Genomic DNA, 17933 nt, shown 5'->3' on the forward strand with positions numbered 1-17933 from the left:
TTGTTTGTTTTTTGGGGAGGATTCTCTGGTTTCCTTTACTAGCATAAAATAGCAGCCTAATGAGGAACCCAGTAGTTCTGCTGTCTGGTGGATCTGATTTGTGGTGTATAGCTCTTCAGACACATTCAGCCAATCCCCTCTCTATAAAGACGTGGTTGGAAAAGCACTTTTCCTGTTGTACTATCATAATTCCTTTTCAACATTGTACACCTTCACTTGTATTTTCAGTTGTGTGAAATGTTGATGTGAATACATCACTGTGCGTCTTCGTATTAATTGTTCATATTTATTCTTCATACTAAAGTCCTCTTTGTCATTATGATCATAATTTATAATAAAATCACAATTAATTATTTCTCAATGTGGGAGTTTCATCAAACAAAAAAAATGCATTTTTTCAAGGAAGTTGCCCAAAATTTCGATTTAATTCTCTTTTTTCAAGGGAACGAATATCTTTAAAGTGTTGATATTCCAAACTTTGTACTTTAGAGCTGCAGTTTAATATTCTTGTTCGACTTGTTTCCGGTATAAGTAAAGAAATGCCGATACAATTTGTCGAACAGTTTGTGTCAAAAAGTTTGTAGGCGTAGTTAATTATATCAATTCCAAACCTGCCTAACTAACTAAACTCTTGCTTCCATAGTTAAATCAGCCTACAAATTTTCAAGTAGAAGTGAACATCCTGCTTTTCAAAATGTCTCTAGCATTGATTAACGGGAGCTGTCGTCAGGGATTTTGGGGTTTTAAAAGCTCACATTTGCTTCACAGCGAGTTTAGGGTATAGGAGTGTATGCATGCTTTTTCACGGTCATAAATGTTGTGGTCGTTATTGATTACTAACAGACCAATTACTTGCTAGTTGCCAACAGGCATGGTGCCACTGGTCACGTGGTGCCGATTAATGGCGGGATCGCTGATCGCATAATTTCTCTCATTAGCCTTGACCAAGGCTATTCAATTTGGCCGACCACGTTTATAAGATGCATGCAACCATTTACGACAGTCTAGCCCCGCACGCACTTGTTGTGAGTGGGAGACTTCTGAGCATGCCTGTTGCAGTTTTTGTCTGCCTCGTCTCAACGCTCCGAAACCGGTCCTCAACGTGCAACATCGGCACAAACTGACTCGACTGGCCACGCGTGGTACGTACACGCGCACACCCACATACGTTATACGTGCGTGCGCACCGGTAGCACGACTTACACTGCACGTAAGTAGGGTCTGTGCGCAAATTGCTCTGTGGGTTAAGTTTGTCGTTGTACCGTACGGGGGTCGATATACCGCGCTGTCCGTGATACTGTTGCTTGTTTGTCGTGATTTGCCTGCCTGATAAGTCCTGATTATCCCCCTTCAACAAAAACCTAATGCGCTCCTGGACAATGTAAACCTCTGATGCAATGAGCAATAAAACTGCAGTCACGTGGATGATACCAAAAGCCCAAGTGGTCCATCAAGGTTGCTTGCAGCGCCGGTGGAATATGATAATGCGTAATAATAATGATAAGTCTTTTATTCCGAGAATAAAACACTTCATTTCGCAGGGTAACAGAAATAAAACGAAGTAAAAAAATGTTGTGAAGTTACACACTCTCGGTTGGTTACTGATAATATATTAATTACCAATTGGTTATTAGTAAAGACTGTGCGTTACATTACGTTCTCCGTAAAAACATCTCTGTCTGTTGTAATATGACAATAAACTTCTTTCGTTGGAGCTTCATATTTTGTCTGCCTTGTACTTGGTGTGAGACTGAAACTATAATATGCATGTTACACCTTTGCCAACCTGAGAACGTGGAACAGTTTCACGACTTTTTTATAGGCCGAGGATTTAGAGAAGGAGTTTTTTTTTCAACAGAAATTGATCTTTCAGATGGTCAGCTTTCGAGGAAATCTGGTCCGCAACCCCCATCATTCTATGTTTTGGCATAGGCCATGTAATAGTGAATGCTCATTATTAGACGGTATAAATGTAGACATCATGGTCATAACATACCCTTTGACCAGCTTTGCATTTGGTTAGCACTTAAGTAATTCGTCCTGATAACAAATGTCTCCAGTCAGACCAGGTCAGTTGGTTTCTGATGTAATCAGAGAACTTGATAGTCATGGCTGTCATGCATTGGGCAGTGCGGGCGCTCGCAGCTTTCTGTGCTTTCTTGGCGCTAACATCCGCTCAAGATGAGCCAACTGTTACTGTACAACAAGGCATTCTTGTCGGCACCACCGAGACTTTCCAGGAATCCCAGTTCATCAACGTGAACAAGACCATCGATGTCTTCAAGGGGATACCGTTTGCCGAGCCGCCCGTGGGGCAGCTGCGATTCAGGCCCCCGGTGGCTAAGGGGCCGTGGGACGGTACGTACGACGCCACGTACTTCAGAGACGCCTGCGTGCAGGACCCAACACAAGCGAACGGTGCAACAAAAAGTGAAGACTGTCTGCATCTCAACATCTTCGCACCGAAACCAGCGGTGGTGAGTACGAATACTGAGATTTAGCTCTCAATGGCTTCTTTTGAAGTCATTCAACACTAACCAGAAAGTACAATTTCAGCAATCAACATTACCAAAACTGGAATCAGGAAACGTGAAATCATTAAAAGTCGATATAGTGACATTACTTCATGTTTGCTTTTGATCTGTTCTGCTCTTCTTTTTTAAAATAAAAGTCTTATCTGAATCTCCTTCTTGCAGCAAGGGGGTGCTGCTGTGATGGTATGGATACACGGCGGCGGTTACACAAGCGGATCAGCCATAACCACTCGGGGACAACCATTGGTTGGTTTGGGTGACGTCATTGTTGTTACTATCAATTATCGTCTGAACGTGTTTGGATTTCTAACAACAGGTATGATGTACATATATACTTCTCTATCTAAGATCAAACACAATTTCAATGATTTTCTAAATCATGCTTAATTTTTAAATCCATTCAAAGGTTAGGGTGGTGGGTCAAAGGTTATGGTGACCTTCGGTTGACCAAGCAACATCATTGATTACAGTTGTTCTTATTGTTTCAATACCAAATTTACATCTATTTGGTAAAAACTCAAAGTTGTTGGGTATAAACGGGTGATGCTTAAGCATTATCTATTTTTCCTGATCTCTGCCCGACAACATGGAAGGATGGATCCCGCCGAAAACTGGCATGTCTTAATGTGCTTTGCGCGGACAGAGCCTCAACATCCACGGCAAAAATAGTCTGTCGCGGGATAGGAATCCACATTTCAATAGGCCTACTTTAGTTGGGTTATACTTCTTTATTAATCATCGACTGTAAATCACTTATTTATAAACACTGTTTCGTTGATAATGCTGATTCCAGTGTATGCAATGGTTGAATAAATACATGATAGCGCATCCAGTGTCCGACTCATCCGGGGGGGGGGTATTCTTGGTTCTCGTCATCCAATACTGGACGATGGACCTACCACCCCACCACCAGGGGTGGCCTAGAAATCCACGCCCGGTTACAATTTGACATACATGTATACATAAAGTGTGAATATTCACTGACAACCCATCTTATATCCTTATCCGAGTTACCTTTTGCAATTTGCAAGTTTTCATTGGAAGGATAACTGAAAGCAATCGTTTTATTACAAACCTTCAAAATGCACTTTTCTGTTCTAAGTAACTTTCAACTTTGTTTCGCTATTTTCAAAGGGTGTTTCATTGTTTTTTTTTGGGGGGGTGTTGTTTTTGTTTTTGCGACTGGGTATGTCCATGTTCAGGAGCGCAACTGTGATGCTATCCCGGGAAGAAAGCCTTATTGTAACATTGGACTGTAAATAATGACAAGCTGATAAGAAAATGCAAGAATAAATACGAAGAATCACGCCAATGTATTCACATCAACCATGCATCAACATTTAACACAACTGAAAACACGAGGAGAGAAGGTGTACAATGTTGAAAATAGATTATTATAGTACGACAGGAATGTGAAATGATAGAAGGAATGTGCTGTAAAGAGGTTCTCTTCACAGGACAATGTGTCTGAAGAGCTATACACCACACATCAGATCTACCACACTGCGCATGTTATTTAGCAGAACTATTGGGTTCCTGAATAGGTTGTCATTTTATGCTCATTTACATGTAGTAAAAGAAACAAGAGAAAACTTCCCCCCCCCCAAAAAAAGCGGGAAAAATGTCGTGTCATTCACTTAATACTATGAAAGAGTGGAGACATCAAGACAGGTGTAGGCCTATCTGGTTCGTAACTGTGAGGTCACTTCAGTTTAAACCAGGCCCACTGTACATGTACATGCACATGCGCTCCAAGTTCATGCACAACTTCAGCAATCGTCCAATGGGAGCCCACAAATCGTGGTCCGTTCGCGTGTATGACAAAGTTACGAACCGGATACACGTGGTCCAGGGACTTGCCCATATTGATTTACGTTCTTTTAAAAAAAAGTAAACAGAAGTCGTCAGGGAGAGCATTTAATGTTGACGACCATTGTGTGTGTTAATGTGTAGTTTTGCTATGTAATGCTTTATTATAACGTTGTAATCACACAGTATAGCAGCAACATTCTGTGCAGTAGGGTTAATGACTTCATCTGGTTGATAATATGAACAGCGAAGTCCAGGTGAGCGCCTTTGTTCAGGTTCGAGACGTATGGCCCACTCGGCGGCCAGGGCTTAGGGGCTTGTCTCGTTTCCTCCCTTGCATGGTCGCTCGAACCCTTTTGGGGTTAAATGGATGGGCAGGGAGGAAGTGCGTTGGGCCGGGAACCCCGAGGTCCCAGAAGAGTCCTATTTGGAAGCCGGTAACTGCGATTCCTTGTGAATTCTCGAAGCATACGCTACATACGTATGCACGTCTTCATCAGGGAACATAATCATTTACATATAGTTTTTTTTCCCAACGGTAACCCACGTTCCACTTAATTCTGATCTGAATGAAACTGAATGTCATTTTGGTGAAGGTAACATTTTGAAGTGTATTTGGAGTCTGCAACCAAACCAGTTGTAGTATATACAGATCACAACCCTTTGACTTTTCTAAACAGGATGAAAAATAAGAATCAAAGGTTGTTAAGATGGAGTCTGGCTCTTCAGGAATTTGCTCTTGAGATCCGTCATATAAAAGGGAAAGATAACGTTATTGCGGACACATTATCTAGGTGTTACTAATTAGTTTCATTGACAGGCCAAGAGCTAATTAGATATTACTGTAATGAGATTGAGTATTTTATGTGATTTTGCTATGTCAATGTCGAAAAGAAGTTAATACATTGACCATTAATACATTATACTTTGTATAAACTTCTACAACGTGTTAATTATACCAAAAGAAAAGTTTTCCCTGTGGTTCAAACTTTTTTTAAGGAGGGAAGAGTGTTACGATCCCAGTTGATCCAACTCCTTTTGTGTCTCCCTGAAAAGGTACGTGTGGAATTTACGCATGTTCCAAAAACCTATAAAAGACTCCGTAGTCATTGATTTCGCTCTCAGTCAGTGCCTATATGCTATAAGCATGTGCGTTCCTAAATAGCCGGCGTTGGGTCAGCACCTCCTTGTCGTCTACGCCTCGATTACTGCCGGACTGTGGCCAAGGCTGACACCGCTGAGGGACCGTGGACCCTGGAGTGTTGTGGCTCCATGTGGAAGCCTAATCTCGAGGATCGACACTGATCTGCTTGTCTGAACTGGGCTGTTCTGGCGCGGAGCGCGGAGGTGCTTGGCCCGACGACCGCGCTCTTTTAGCCATGGCACTGACTGGGCGGGGCCTAATTTTCTTCCGTTCTTGTATTGGCTCCTTAAGGTAATTATACTCGGCCGAATATAATTTTCCTCTTTGCGTATTAACATGTTTTTGCCGGCTTGCTAATTTTCATTGTAATTTAATTGTGCTTGGCTGTGCTAATGTAAATAATTTCCTTTTATGCTTTTGACTGTTCAAATTCACGGTGTTCTTGCATGAGAAGTTTAAGTTGCAGCAAACCCCCTGGATTTACTTTGTTTTGATTTACTGCTTGCTGATTTAAGCTAATAATTAAATGTTGTTCCAAATTAGTTCCTTTATTGTCCTTTGCTCGTATGTTTTAGTGTCCTGGTTCCCGTCTTCTGATTTTTCTTCTGCCGTGCATTTTCCGCACGTAACATGTGGCCCATTGGCAATCAGTTAATATCGGTAATTGAGTTAGAAAAATGGCTCGGCAGTATTTCACTTTTGGAACTCAACTAGAATACTGCTAAAATGTACTATGCCATTTCTCAAAAGTTCATAAATCAAATACATTTGCCTTTAGTTGCTGGTCGTGAAAATAGCATGATTCAACCCAACAACACCGTCATTGGAGTGGTCGTAAAACCTCTCAAGAACATCATTTCACTTACCAAACCAAGATCATATTCCTTCGGATTTCTACTCATAATAGGGAGAGTTCATACACAGTCGTGAACGAAAGCCCAAGAATTGATAGATATCCATTCAAAGCCACCGAGGGTTAGGGCTAGGGTTAAGGGGTTAGGGTTACGGGGTTAGGGTTGGTTATAACTATTTTCAAATGGAGTTTGGGTCTGGGGTAGGGTTAGGATTAGTTATTTCTATATTTTCAAGGTTAGGGTGTTAGTGTTATGGCCAGGGTTACGGGGTTAGGGTAGGTTAGGATTATGGGCTAAGGAATAAGGTTAGGGTTAGAGGGTTGGAGTTTGATTGGGTTCGGGTTATTGTTACGGGGCTTGAGTGAGTTATGGTTAGTTATTACTGTATTTTCAAAATGGAGTTTGGGTTTGGGGTAGGGTAAGGTCTAGGGTTACGGTTAGGGCAAAGGTTAGGGTTAGGAAGGTTATGGTTTGGGGTAGGGTTAGGGATATGGCTAGGGTTATGGGGCTAGGGTATAGGGTAGTGTTAGGGTGGGGTAGGGTTTGAGCGTTAGGGTTAGGATCGATTAGGGTTAGGAGGATGGGTATGGGTTAGGGCTAGGGTTACGGGGCTATAAGGTTATGGGGTCAGGGTTGGTTAGGGCTAGGGTTAGTTAGGTATTTCTGTATTTTCAAAATGGAGTTTGGGTTTGGGGTAGAGTGTTATTGTTATGGCTAGGGTTTCGGGGTTAGGTTTAGGGTTAGGGCTAGTTCTAAGGTATAGGGTTAGGGTTCTGGCTAGGGTTAGGGGGCTAGGTTTCAAAATGGAGTTAGGATTTCGGTCCAGGGTTACAGGGTTAGGGTCAGTTCGGGTCTTTGGATTAGTTATTGTATTTTCAAAATGGAGTTTGGGTTTGGGGCACTGTTAGGGTAAGGACTAGGGTTACAGTTGGGCTAGGGTTAGGGTTAGTTTCTCTGTATTTTCAAAACGAAGTTTGGGGTTAGGTTAGGGTTAGTTTCTCTGTATTTTCAAAACGAAGTTTGGGGTAGGATTAGGGTGTTATTGTTATGGCTAGGGTTACGGGGTTAGGTTTGGGGTTAGGGTTATTGGTAGTTATTACTGTATTTTCAAAATGGAGTTTGGGTTAGGGTTAGGTCTAGGGTTAGGAGATAAGGGTTAAGCAGAGTAATTTGGTGTTACAATCATAAGGTCTATCCACCTCGAGCAGAAACGCTACCTCATCGGTTGAAAACAGCTGCGTTGGTCGAAACTGTTCATTTTGTTGGTGATGCAACCGTAACGCGTGCATTTCTTTGTCGTTCTTGAACCTGAGAAAATGAGCTTCCGTTACTGAGAAAACAGCGCCTTCTCTTGGTCCAGCTTGAGGGCTGTAAGGTGTGCTGGTCTGACATTAATTTTGACACCTAAACCATATGTATCATGTTTGCTTTCCAAAATTGTTTTGAGTGATATAGATTTTTCATCCCTTGATTTCCCTATCGATCTCTCCCTATCGATTTTTCATCCCTATAGATTTTTCAAACATAACCCTCTAATAAATATTTTTCCGAGAGAGTAGATGTGTATCTCGTCGTGGGACGTAGTTTAACAATAAACTTTTTTTTTTATGTTTCCTTGGCAGGTGACGAAGCTTTGCCGGGCAATCTTGGGCTCATGGATCAAGTCCTTGCACTGGAGTGGATTAAGGAGAATATTGGTGGTGAGTGGGGGTGGCATATTCTTCACTTTTTCCTGTAAACCAGAGAGCCCCTAGCAAAGTGACCCAACTCAACCAAGCACGGTTTACATTCCCCTTTGATTAAAAGCTTTGAAAGGTGCGTTCTTTAAATGCGTTTCTTTTGACGCACCCCAACAATTTTTGCCAGGATGTCAAGTTTATACGTGCCCGCTTGCGTGTATGCAAGGAGGGTCTTAACACTGGTGTTAACGGCGCGGGGATTAAGCTCGACAGATATCACCAAATCACGATCATAACTTTTTTCAATGGGCCAACTTGGCAAAGATTTTTGTAATCCCCACCCGAAATTGAAAAAAGTTAGTCAAGTAGATCCCTTTTCCAACTCAAATAGAATACTGCCAAAATGTACCGGTCATTTCTCAAAAGTTGATAAAATAAAATACAAGTATTGGCCATTTCATATTTTCCAACGTTGCGTCTACTGTGCCGTTTGGCGTGTGTTAGCTGGCGTTGTTTGTAGAAAACAAAAATGACAGCCGACTGTTAAGATTGTCTTCAATTTCTCAACTGCATTTTGGCATGAGTCAGACCAAATAAACGTTACATTCTTCTGCAAGAGTCAGAGGAGTAGCAATGGTGCTGAAAACTAGCCAACTGTGGTAAATATCTGAACTTCAAAAAAAGCGGAAAAATACTCGCGAGTTTCTCAGGCGTTCGTGATGCACGTCAAATTAAAGCCCATTTGATGATTGTTCATTTTCTTTTCAAATTGCCATTCATTAACCGATGACTTTTGAAGACTTTTTTCCCCAACGGAAGGTCACCCCTAAAACGCAGTCGTGAAGCTCCTAGCCTCCCAGTAAGGTTAATGACTTTGTTATCTCCTTAATATGAACGGCGAAAAGTAATGTCTGGGAGATGGCCGAGTGGTTAAGCTCGCGGTTATCAGATCGTCAGACTGTGGGTTCGAATCCCAGTGGTGGTTTTTTTATTTTCCCAACGCTCGCTGTCATTCAGTAGCTATAAGAGACTCTAATTCACCCCGTCAAATACCAGCAGTACCTTAGCCTACTGGATAAGCTCTGCGGCTGGCACTGTCCGCGAAGTCCAGGTGAGCGCCTTAGTACAGGTTCGAGACGTATGGCCGACTCGGCGGCCAGGGCTTAGGGGCCTGTCTCGTTCCTCCCTTGCATGGTCGCTCGAACCCTTTTGTGGGTTAAATGGATGGGCAGGGAGGAAGTGCGTTGGGCCGGGAACCCCGAGATCCCAGAAGAGTCCTATATGGAAGCCGGTAACTGCGATTCCTTGCGAATTTCAGGAGTCCGTGCGCCTGAATGCTTGGTCAACACCGCATAACTTTTGGATTTTTCCCTCACCACATTTTTTTTCATTTCCCTGGGCGCAGAACCCACAAGGCAATTTTTAGGATCGAATACAGTGAGCTAAAGGATTGGATGATGATTTCTTTTCATTTTTAATATTAATTTCCTAAATTTCCCACAGTGAAACCGATCCCAACCACATTGGGTCCATTTCTTCTCAGTGATCTCAGTAGAAAAGCTGTGTGGTGTATAATGTCTGTTACTGATGATTCAACAGTAAGAGATCCAGGGGTGGCACGGTCGGGCGGCACTCGCCTCCTTATTTTATTGATGGGAATACATTTCCATTGGCTATAACAACAAATTTCGTTCGCTTTCAACTGCAGAATAATTTGATATTTTTTAATTAAAGAGAAATTCTTATAAACGATACGTCTCATATCTTCTTGGGTTACCCCAGGCTACGACAAAATGCGTTGCATCTGCCGCTCTTTCTTGTAAATGGTTGATCCATCACTGGCCAGACAGGTCTGCCCAAAAAACACAAGCAGGAAAATGATGACATCAACTCAAAAGAAACGAACATTCCTTATTTGCTGGCATTTCAACAACAGAAAAGACAGCGAGAATGCAATTGGTGTCAAATCAGAAAGTTTTTGATTTTACGCCATTGTCGCAGGAAAAGGCGCATAGCCCATTCAATTTCCCCCCACAAAAGTAACCCACGTTAGATTTAATTTTGATCTGACTGAAACTTAATGTTGTCATTTAGTTAATCCGTGCCTCATTGACCATGAGTTAAGGGTTAAGGCGAGGGTTAGGGTTACAGGTTAGGGTTAGTTGTATTTTTAAAATGGAGTTTGGGTTTAGTGGTAGGGTTGGGGTCAAGGGGTTATGGTTCAGGGGGTCAGGTATAGGGCTAGGGTTAGGGTTAGTCATTACTGTATTTTCAAAATGGAGTTTGGGTTAGGGCTAGGGTTAAAGGGTTAGGGTTGGGGTTAGTTTATTTCACGTGGAGTTTGCGTCTGGGGTACGGCTAGCGCTAAGGTGTTAGGTTTAGGGCTAAGGTTAGGGTACAGTTACGGGGTTAGGGTTATGGCTAGGGTTAGGTGCTAGGGTTCAAAATGGAGTTAGGGTTGGGTTTTGGGGTAAGGGGTTAGGGTTATTGGTAGTTATTACTGTTTTTTCAGAATGGAGTTCGGGTATGAGTTAGGGTTAGAGTTACGGGGTTAGGGTTACAGGGTTAGGGCTAGGGTTACAGGGTTAGGGTTGGGTTATGGGGTTAGGGTTACAGTGTTAGTGTTAGGGTTACGGAGTTAGGGTTACGGGTTAGGGGGTCAGGGTTAGGGTTACGGGGCTACGGTTAGGGTTAGGGTTACAGGGTTAGGGTTACGGGGTTAGGGGTTATGGTTAGGGTTATGGAGTTAGGGTTTGGGTTACGGGGTTAAGGTTAGGGTTACTGGGTTAGGGTTATGGGGTTAGGGTTACGGGGTTAGGGTTATGGGGTTAAGGGGTTAGGGTTATGGGGTTAGGGTTTCAGGGTTAGTGTTAGGGTTACGGGGTTAGGGTTACGGGATAGGGTTACGGGGTTAGGGTTAGGGGGTCAGGGTTAGGGTTACGGGGTTAGGGTAACTGGGTTAGGGTTACGGTTACGGGGTTAGGGTTACGGGGTTAGGGTTACGGTAACGGGGTTAGGGTTACGGGGTTAGGGTTACGGGGTTAGGGTTACTGGGTTAGGGTTACGGGGTTAGGGCTAGGGTTATGGGGTTAGGGTTAGGGGGTTAGGGTTATGGGGTTAGGATTTCAGGGTTAGGGTTGGGGTTACTGGGTTAGGGTTACGGGTTAGGGTTAGGGTTATGGGGTTAGGGTTAGGGGTTAGGGTTACGTTTACGGGGTTAGGGTTAGGGTTACGGGGCTAGGGTTAGGGTTACAGGGTTAGGGTTAGGGTTATTGGTAGTTATTACTGTATTTTTAGAATGGAATTTGGGTTTGAGTTAGGGTTATGGTTACGGGGTTTGGGTTACAGAGTTAGGGTTAGGGTTACGGGGTTAGGGTTACGGGGTTAGGGTTACGGGGTTAGGGTGCGAGGGTTAGGGTTACGGTTATGGGGTTAGGGTTATGGGGTTAGGGTTACGGGTTACGGGGTTAGGGTTATTGGTTAGGGTTACTGGCATACAGTTACGAGGTTAGGGTTAGGGTTATGGGGTTAGGGTTAGGGGTTAGGGTTACGTTTACGGGGTTAGGGTTAGGGTGAAGGGGCTAGGGTTAGGGTTACGGGGTTAGGGTTATTGGTAGTCATTACTGTATTTTCAGAATGGAGTTTGGGTTTGAGTTAGGTTAGGGTTAGAGTTACGGGGTTAGGGTTACGGAGTTAGGGCTAGGGTTACGGGGTTAGGGTTACGGGGTTAGGGTTAGGGTTATTGGTAGTTATTACTGTATTTTCAGAATGGAGTTTGGGTTTGAGTTAGGGTTAGGGTTAGAGTTACGGGGTTAGGGTTATGGTGTTAGGTCTAGGGATGTGGGGTTAGGGTTTTTCGGTTAGGGGTTAGAGTTAGGGTTACGGAGTTAGGGCTAGGGTTACGGGGTTAGGGTTACGGGGTTAGGGTTAGGGTTATTGGTAGTTATTACTGTATTTTCAGAATGGAGTTTGGGTTTGAGTTAGGGTTAGAGTTACGGGGTTAGGGTTACAGAGTTAGGGTTAGAGGGTTAGGGTTACGGGGTTAGGGTTACGGGGTTAGGGTGTGAGGGTTAGGGTTACGGTTACGGGGTTAGGGTTATGGGGTTTGGGTTGGAGTTACGGGGTTAGGGTTAGGGTTACGGGGTTAGGGTTACGGTTACGGGGTTAGGGTTACGGTTACGGGGTTAGGGTTAGGGTTATTTGTAGTTATTACTGTATTTTTAGAATGGAGTTTCTGTTTGAGTGAGGGTTAGTCGTAGCTGTATTAAACAATGAAAGTTGTCCATGCTTTCCAGGACATCTGAGGACGCTGATGCTGTTGAGTCTTCTAGGGAGTTCAGTGCATGGGTTTTCTGTTCAAACTGTGAACCCAGAAGTTACTTACTGAAAACATTTCTGAGAAAGGAATTGATATGCACACAAACAGCAACAGATCAGCAAAGAAGAGAAAACTGTGTCCAGCAAAATCTTCAAAATGCAGGATTTTTACGCAAAAATTCCAATAACAGTGAGAAGATTCTTCCTGAGATAATATCAGAGTTTTGCTCATGAATATGGATATCTCATCAGCATGAAAATCCACAGGAGCAGTTAAATACCCTTTGAAATCATGAAACGAAAAATGGAAATGCTTCGAAACAATTGATAGTAAAGCGGCCCTTTTGGTTTGGGGGCAAAAAAATCTGCTTAAAAATGAACCAACGATGTGGTGGAGCGATGAAATAGTGAGCGAAGTTTTCAACAGGCCTAACCATTTTCAATCTTTTCTCTGTCGGTTAGCTTTTGGCGGGGACAGCAATCGCATCACCATCTTCGGTGAAAGTTCGGGTTCTGTTAGCGTCAGTTTTCACATATTATCGGAACGCGCCAAGGGCCTATTCCAACGGGCCGTAATGCAGGTTAGTAATCCATGTTCATTAAGTTGTTCCCCTTTTTCAGAGACTCCGTGCTTGTTCTTGGTAAAAGATGAGCCTTTTCAGCCCAGAAAGAGACTAGGCTCTGCGTCCTTTCTCAACGTGTGTCCTTTATGGCTAAACCATCTGCCTCGGTACAGCTATTCGATGTGACAGCCATGCTTCTTTTAGTAGGACATTTTCCTCACATTTTTACACCAATATGTTCACATTTAGATAAACTATTCGCGAAATTTGTAGAAGCTTTCTACACAAAATGACAAAAACTCATAAAGCCTTTTTTCACAGGAACGTTCGGAACATGAAAAGGTGCTTCTTTCTTGGCGTAAATTGTACAATGCTTTTCCGTCTGAGCTTTCCCTTTGTACAGATTCAAAGAAGGGACGTGGAAGAACGGTATTGGGAAGGTCCGGAAACCCTCTTCTTGAGCGTAGAAGAATGCGAAGAGAGGTTTTAAGAAGTGTTGAAAACAGAATGAGAGCACAATGACAAGCTTTAGCATACGCATTTTACATACGAAGCGAGACGAAATTTGATCTCTGAACATTGCCATTCAGCAAAAAATCAGTCCACGTTAATTTCCAATGACGATTTATCCCGACACCGTGACTGAATGCAGTGGCCAGACTCTAAAATTGAATGGTAACTGACTAAATCGCTTTTCCAAGATGCACTAAAAATTCATCTTGGAGGGAGCTAAATATTTCAATCGGCAACGTTGAAATAGCCAGCACAGCATACAGCTTTATCATAACCGTTTGTTTAAATTTTGTTTTAATTTCAGAGTGCGACAATGTTTACTCCATGGGCTTATTCTGATGACAAAGACATGCTCCGTAAGCAGGCGTTTGACATAGGGGAGAAGGTTGGCTGTAGCACGTCTGAGAGCCAGGCTTTGGTTGACTGTATGAAAGAAAAGGACGCATCAGCTCTCTATGTAGCATCAGCTGAGGTAAACTATGGCTCCATACAGGGATTTTCCTGCTGGCCAAAGCACTTTGGGGGCTCTGAAATACATAACCCACAAAAAATCCTACTTGTCGTTGAAAAGATCGCCTAAAAGTTATGAGAATCTTCATGACACAAAAACTGGCTAGTGCCGTGAGCATTAACTCTTTTTTCCCCGGCATTATTCAATCTAAACTACTTTTGTCAGCAAGAAGCATGGTATTCTTGTTGGAAAATGTGATTTTTTATCGTACGCAAAGTTAATGAAGTGAACAAAGATCTGAGTCTTCAAGTTTTCAACAGATTCATCCAGAGTGCCCTCAGTACAATCTTGGTCGGTTGATGCATAAGAGTGCTCCAACCCTCAAATACGTGTAGTACTTTTGGGTTTGTTTGTAGACGCTTACTTGGCGGTTTTCTTTTGTATGCCAGATATATTTACATTGCCCTGCAGTGGTTGACGGGACCTTTCTTGTGGACACACCGGCCAATCTCTACGCTACCGATCGATACAACCACGCGGACCTTCTACTTGGCACGACCAAGGATGAAGGCACGATAGGACTCACCTATAGTCCTCTCTTCTGGGACTACTGGTACTCCAAGGAACCCCCGACGGTGAGCAGAGAAGCTTTCGATGAAATTCTCGCTGGTGCATATTTTCCAGGTGAGAATGGCGAGTGTGGAAACTTTAAAAGTGACACCGTCCTGAGCTTCCTCAAAAAGTAAGGAAAAATCGAACGGGGGAGCATCAATACTGGTACATCGTTGCACATCATTTATACCTCTGGCCTTGGTACCGTGGTCGTTTTAAGGGGAGGGCAAGAGGGGATTCGCCCCCCCCCCTTTGCGAAAAAGGGGAACATTAAAAAAATTAAGTGAATAGAAAGTAAATAGAAAGTAAATAGGAAATGGGATGAAAGTCACGGATTTGCCTTAAAAATATCGCCTTCCCCCTTCATTTCACCACTAGACCAAGCTTACCCCCAGGAATTTCCCCACCCAATGGGGAAAAAATTGTTTGCCCCCCTTGGAAAAAATCCTGGCAACGTCCATGCCTGATGCTGATAGAGATTGCTCAGTTCCGCGGTGTTCAAATTCATGAGACATCCCTGATGGTCTCTCAGGTTGTTTTGCGTGTTTGCGTGGGCCCTCAGATTTACCTGCACGTACAACTCGACGCAATTATACGGTACTCTAAGCTGTCTTTCTAAAGTGTCTCTCGATTGTGACTTTGGAATAAAATAGGGTATTTATATTCCCCTTTTTTGTGTCAGGCGGAAACAATCAACAACTTCAGGATGCGATCCGAATGAAGTACATTGACTGGTCCCAAGCTGACAACGATGATTATGATTACTTCCGATCGCATGTGGAATACGTGACAGATAGCGATTTCGCCTGTCCGACGGACTTGGTGGCGCGGTTCCATTTCCAGGGGGGCGACAACGTCTTCTTGTATCAGATGACGCACGTGCCTACTTTGTCTCTCTACAACCTGGACGGTGAGGGCCCAGGCTGGCTTGGAAGTGCCCACGCTGATGACATCTTGTTTGTCTTCGGTTATCCCTTTTCATATCCTAATTTCACCGATGAAGAGAGATCATTTTCGGTCGAAGTCATGAATTTCTGGACAAAATTTGCCAAAACTGGGTGAGTTGGCTTCAACAACGATTCCTGACCATTCTCCCGAAGAAGACGTATTATGGCGTAAAAAAAAGTGCTATCAGCATTTGAATAGAGTTGGGAACTGACTAACAAAACAAATAAATAAATAAAATTCATCTGTCTCAAAAGTCGACAGATGTAGGCCTGTAAAGGCCTGTGGCGAATGTGTATAAACCAGTGCTTCTTTTAAAAATGTGTACATCAATTTTGGACTACTCAATGTTACTCAGGATGCAAACTTCAGGTCAGTGTGTTCTCTCAAACAGGATGCCGGGCACTGTAACATCGGGCTCGACTCAGCGAGATTTCTGGCCCCGATTCACCGTCCCTGAGTTGGCGTACAAGGAACTCAGCTTAAATCTGACCACATCCAGAGCACTCAAGAGCGACCAGTGTTACTTTTGGAATACCTACGTACCACAGCTCCAAACCATGCTCGGTAATAATATCGATATCAAATTGTTTTCACCAGCCCATAAAAAGTTTCTTACCCTCATTTGCAAATTGAAGACTGGAGTTTTGTGAGTTGTTAGTCGAGTTCCAAAAAATGTTCTTTTACGTTAGTACCATACTTTGGGTAATTATTATTTTGCTATTTTTTTGGCTGATTTTGTTTTTCCAAAGCCGAGATGGACGTTGCAGAACGTGAATGGAAAGAAGCCTTCAGCACCTGGAAGTACACGGACATGGCGGATTGGAGGAAGGAATTCACCGAGTATAAAACAATCAGATTGAATTAATAAAAGGAAACTAAGGAAAAAAGGCCTATAATTTGAGCCTGTACCATGAGGTTTGTGCATAGGCAGAAAGATTGATTCAGACATATCCGATCCATTTTGCTTCATAAAATTGTTCTTGGATTTCAAATAGATTTTTTCTTTATTTTCAAATTAAAACAGGCTGAATTTCATCTGGAAATGCAGATCTTTTCAAACGTTTACAATACATTCTGTACGTCCGGTCGATGTTCATAATTTTACACTTTATTATTCTAGTTCGATTTATTTTCAGAATTTAATTGAACTAGAAGTTGTCACATAAAAGTGGAAAGCCTCCTCCAAAATTGTCCTAATTATTGGTGAATATGGGAGTGTTTTGCAGAAATTGGGAATCAGCTTAGGCAGAATGCAAAACAGAATTAGCAACACTTTCCTGAGATTTCTAAAATTGTCACGGAATTTTAATAAGTTTCAAAGATTTAAATTCAAAAACAAAAACAAGTAAATTCTACGAGATAATTCTTTGAAATTTTCTCAGCGATTAATGGCGTAGTCTAATACACACGTAACTTTTGGGTTTTTTTGAAGAATAAATAATCTAACAATTAGCAATGGCATCGTCAGGAAATTTTTCTGGGGAGCAAAGCCCATAATAACGGAGGTGAAATTATTACTGTACAATGTTAAGAGCGCCACCAATTTTTCAGTGGTGCCTAAACTAACCTAGTTACTCTTTCTTCAATATGGATAGCAAAATCTTGTCAGTCGCACGTCCCCCGTCACATGCTGTGTCTGCGGAGATAACGAAACAAATTGTATGCTGCACACTGCAGAGAACCAAACCGAGTCGCTTTTGATGTAGTAATTCAACTAGTTTCATGAAAATAATAAAGTTTTTCAACATATTAGACCTAAACAGAATGACGTTGAGGTAGACGCTTTTATCAAGCCCCCATGGGAAAGCACACATGTAACAAAATGTGCGCTGGCGTCATGTCGACTGATGTTTATTGCTAACAGAAAGTTACAACATTTAGGCACGACGTTAAAAAGTAACTTGAATTTCTTAACATGGAAAGGGAAGAACTTTAAAAGAAACAAGAGCAATAGGCCTACGCAGAAAGTAGAAGTGAACATTTATTTGCAGGATTTATAAACTACCCTCTGTATTTCTTCAGTTTGGTTGGTGTTACTTGGTCATTTTGTTCACCGACACGATAAAGTAATCCCGCTCAGCAATCCAGAAGCACACAAGTGCACAACATTCGCTTCGAGACATACGTTGTAGGATTTTGCCGGAATTGCATTCAAATCTAAGCTTGAACTGTTGAAGATCATTACCGGTATTTCAACGGTGACCCGGTGTCAACATTTCCGGTAAGCTATACCCACAATTCTGCGCTTTCCTCCGACGATTTTACAAACAGATGTGCTGGTCATGGGCGTAATCTCGGGGGTAAGGGCATTCATATCTCCCCATCCACTTTGTGACCGGAGTTTGGGCTATTGAGTCTTGCCCCGAATTTTCCCCGACGAGAAAAAGAGGAAAGTAGGAAAACTTTTGAACTTCTTGCAACGATGAAATTGTATTCAATAGCGCTCAAAAGGACAACAATAAAGCAGGCATGTATGCGCCGCTTTTATGTAAAGTTCTAGCGCAATACA

At 42.7% G+C, this 17933-nt stretch overlaps 1 protein-coding gene across 1 annotated transcript; it reads left to right on the forward strand.

Annotated features, from left to right (window-relative positions):
- Positions 1-2061: 2061 nt before the first annotated feature.
- Positions 2062-17776, forward strand: LOC110987287 (cholinesterase-like). Its single transcript, XM_087140441.1, has 9 exons — positions 2062-2477; positions 2697-2850; positions 7964-8041; positions 12800-12918; positions 13718-13885; positions 14314-14548; positions 15159-15534; positions 15816-15988; positions 16174-17776. The coding sequence occupies exons 1-9, from the start codon at positions 2109-2111 to the stop codon at positions 16287-16289; spliced, it is 1788 nt and encodes a 595-aa protein (XP_086996567.1). The 5' UTR covers positions 2062-2108; the 3' UTR covers positions 16290-17776.
- The last annotated feature ends 157 nt before the right edge of the window (positions 17777-17933 follow it).

Source organism: Acanthaster planci, linkage group LG08, assembly GCF_054643075.1.
Source record: "Acanthaster planci isolate LZ-2023a linkage group LG08, COTS_SCS, whole genome shotgun sequence".
Classification (NCBI taxonomy): Eukaryota; Metazoa; Echinodermata; class Asteroidea; order Valvatida; family Acanthasteridae; genus Acanthaster; species Acanthaster planci.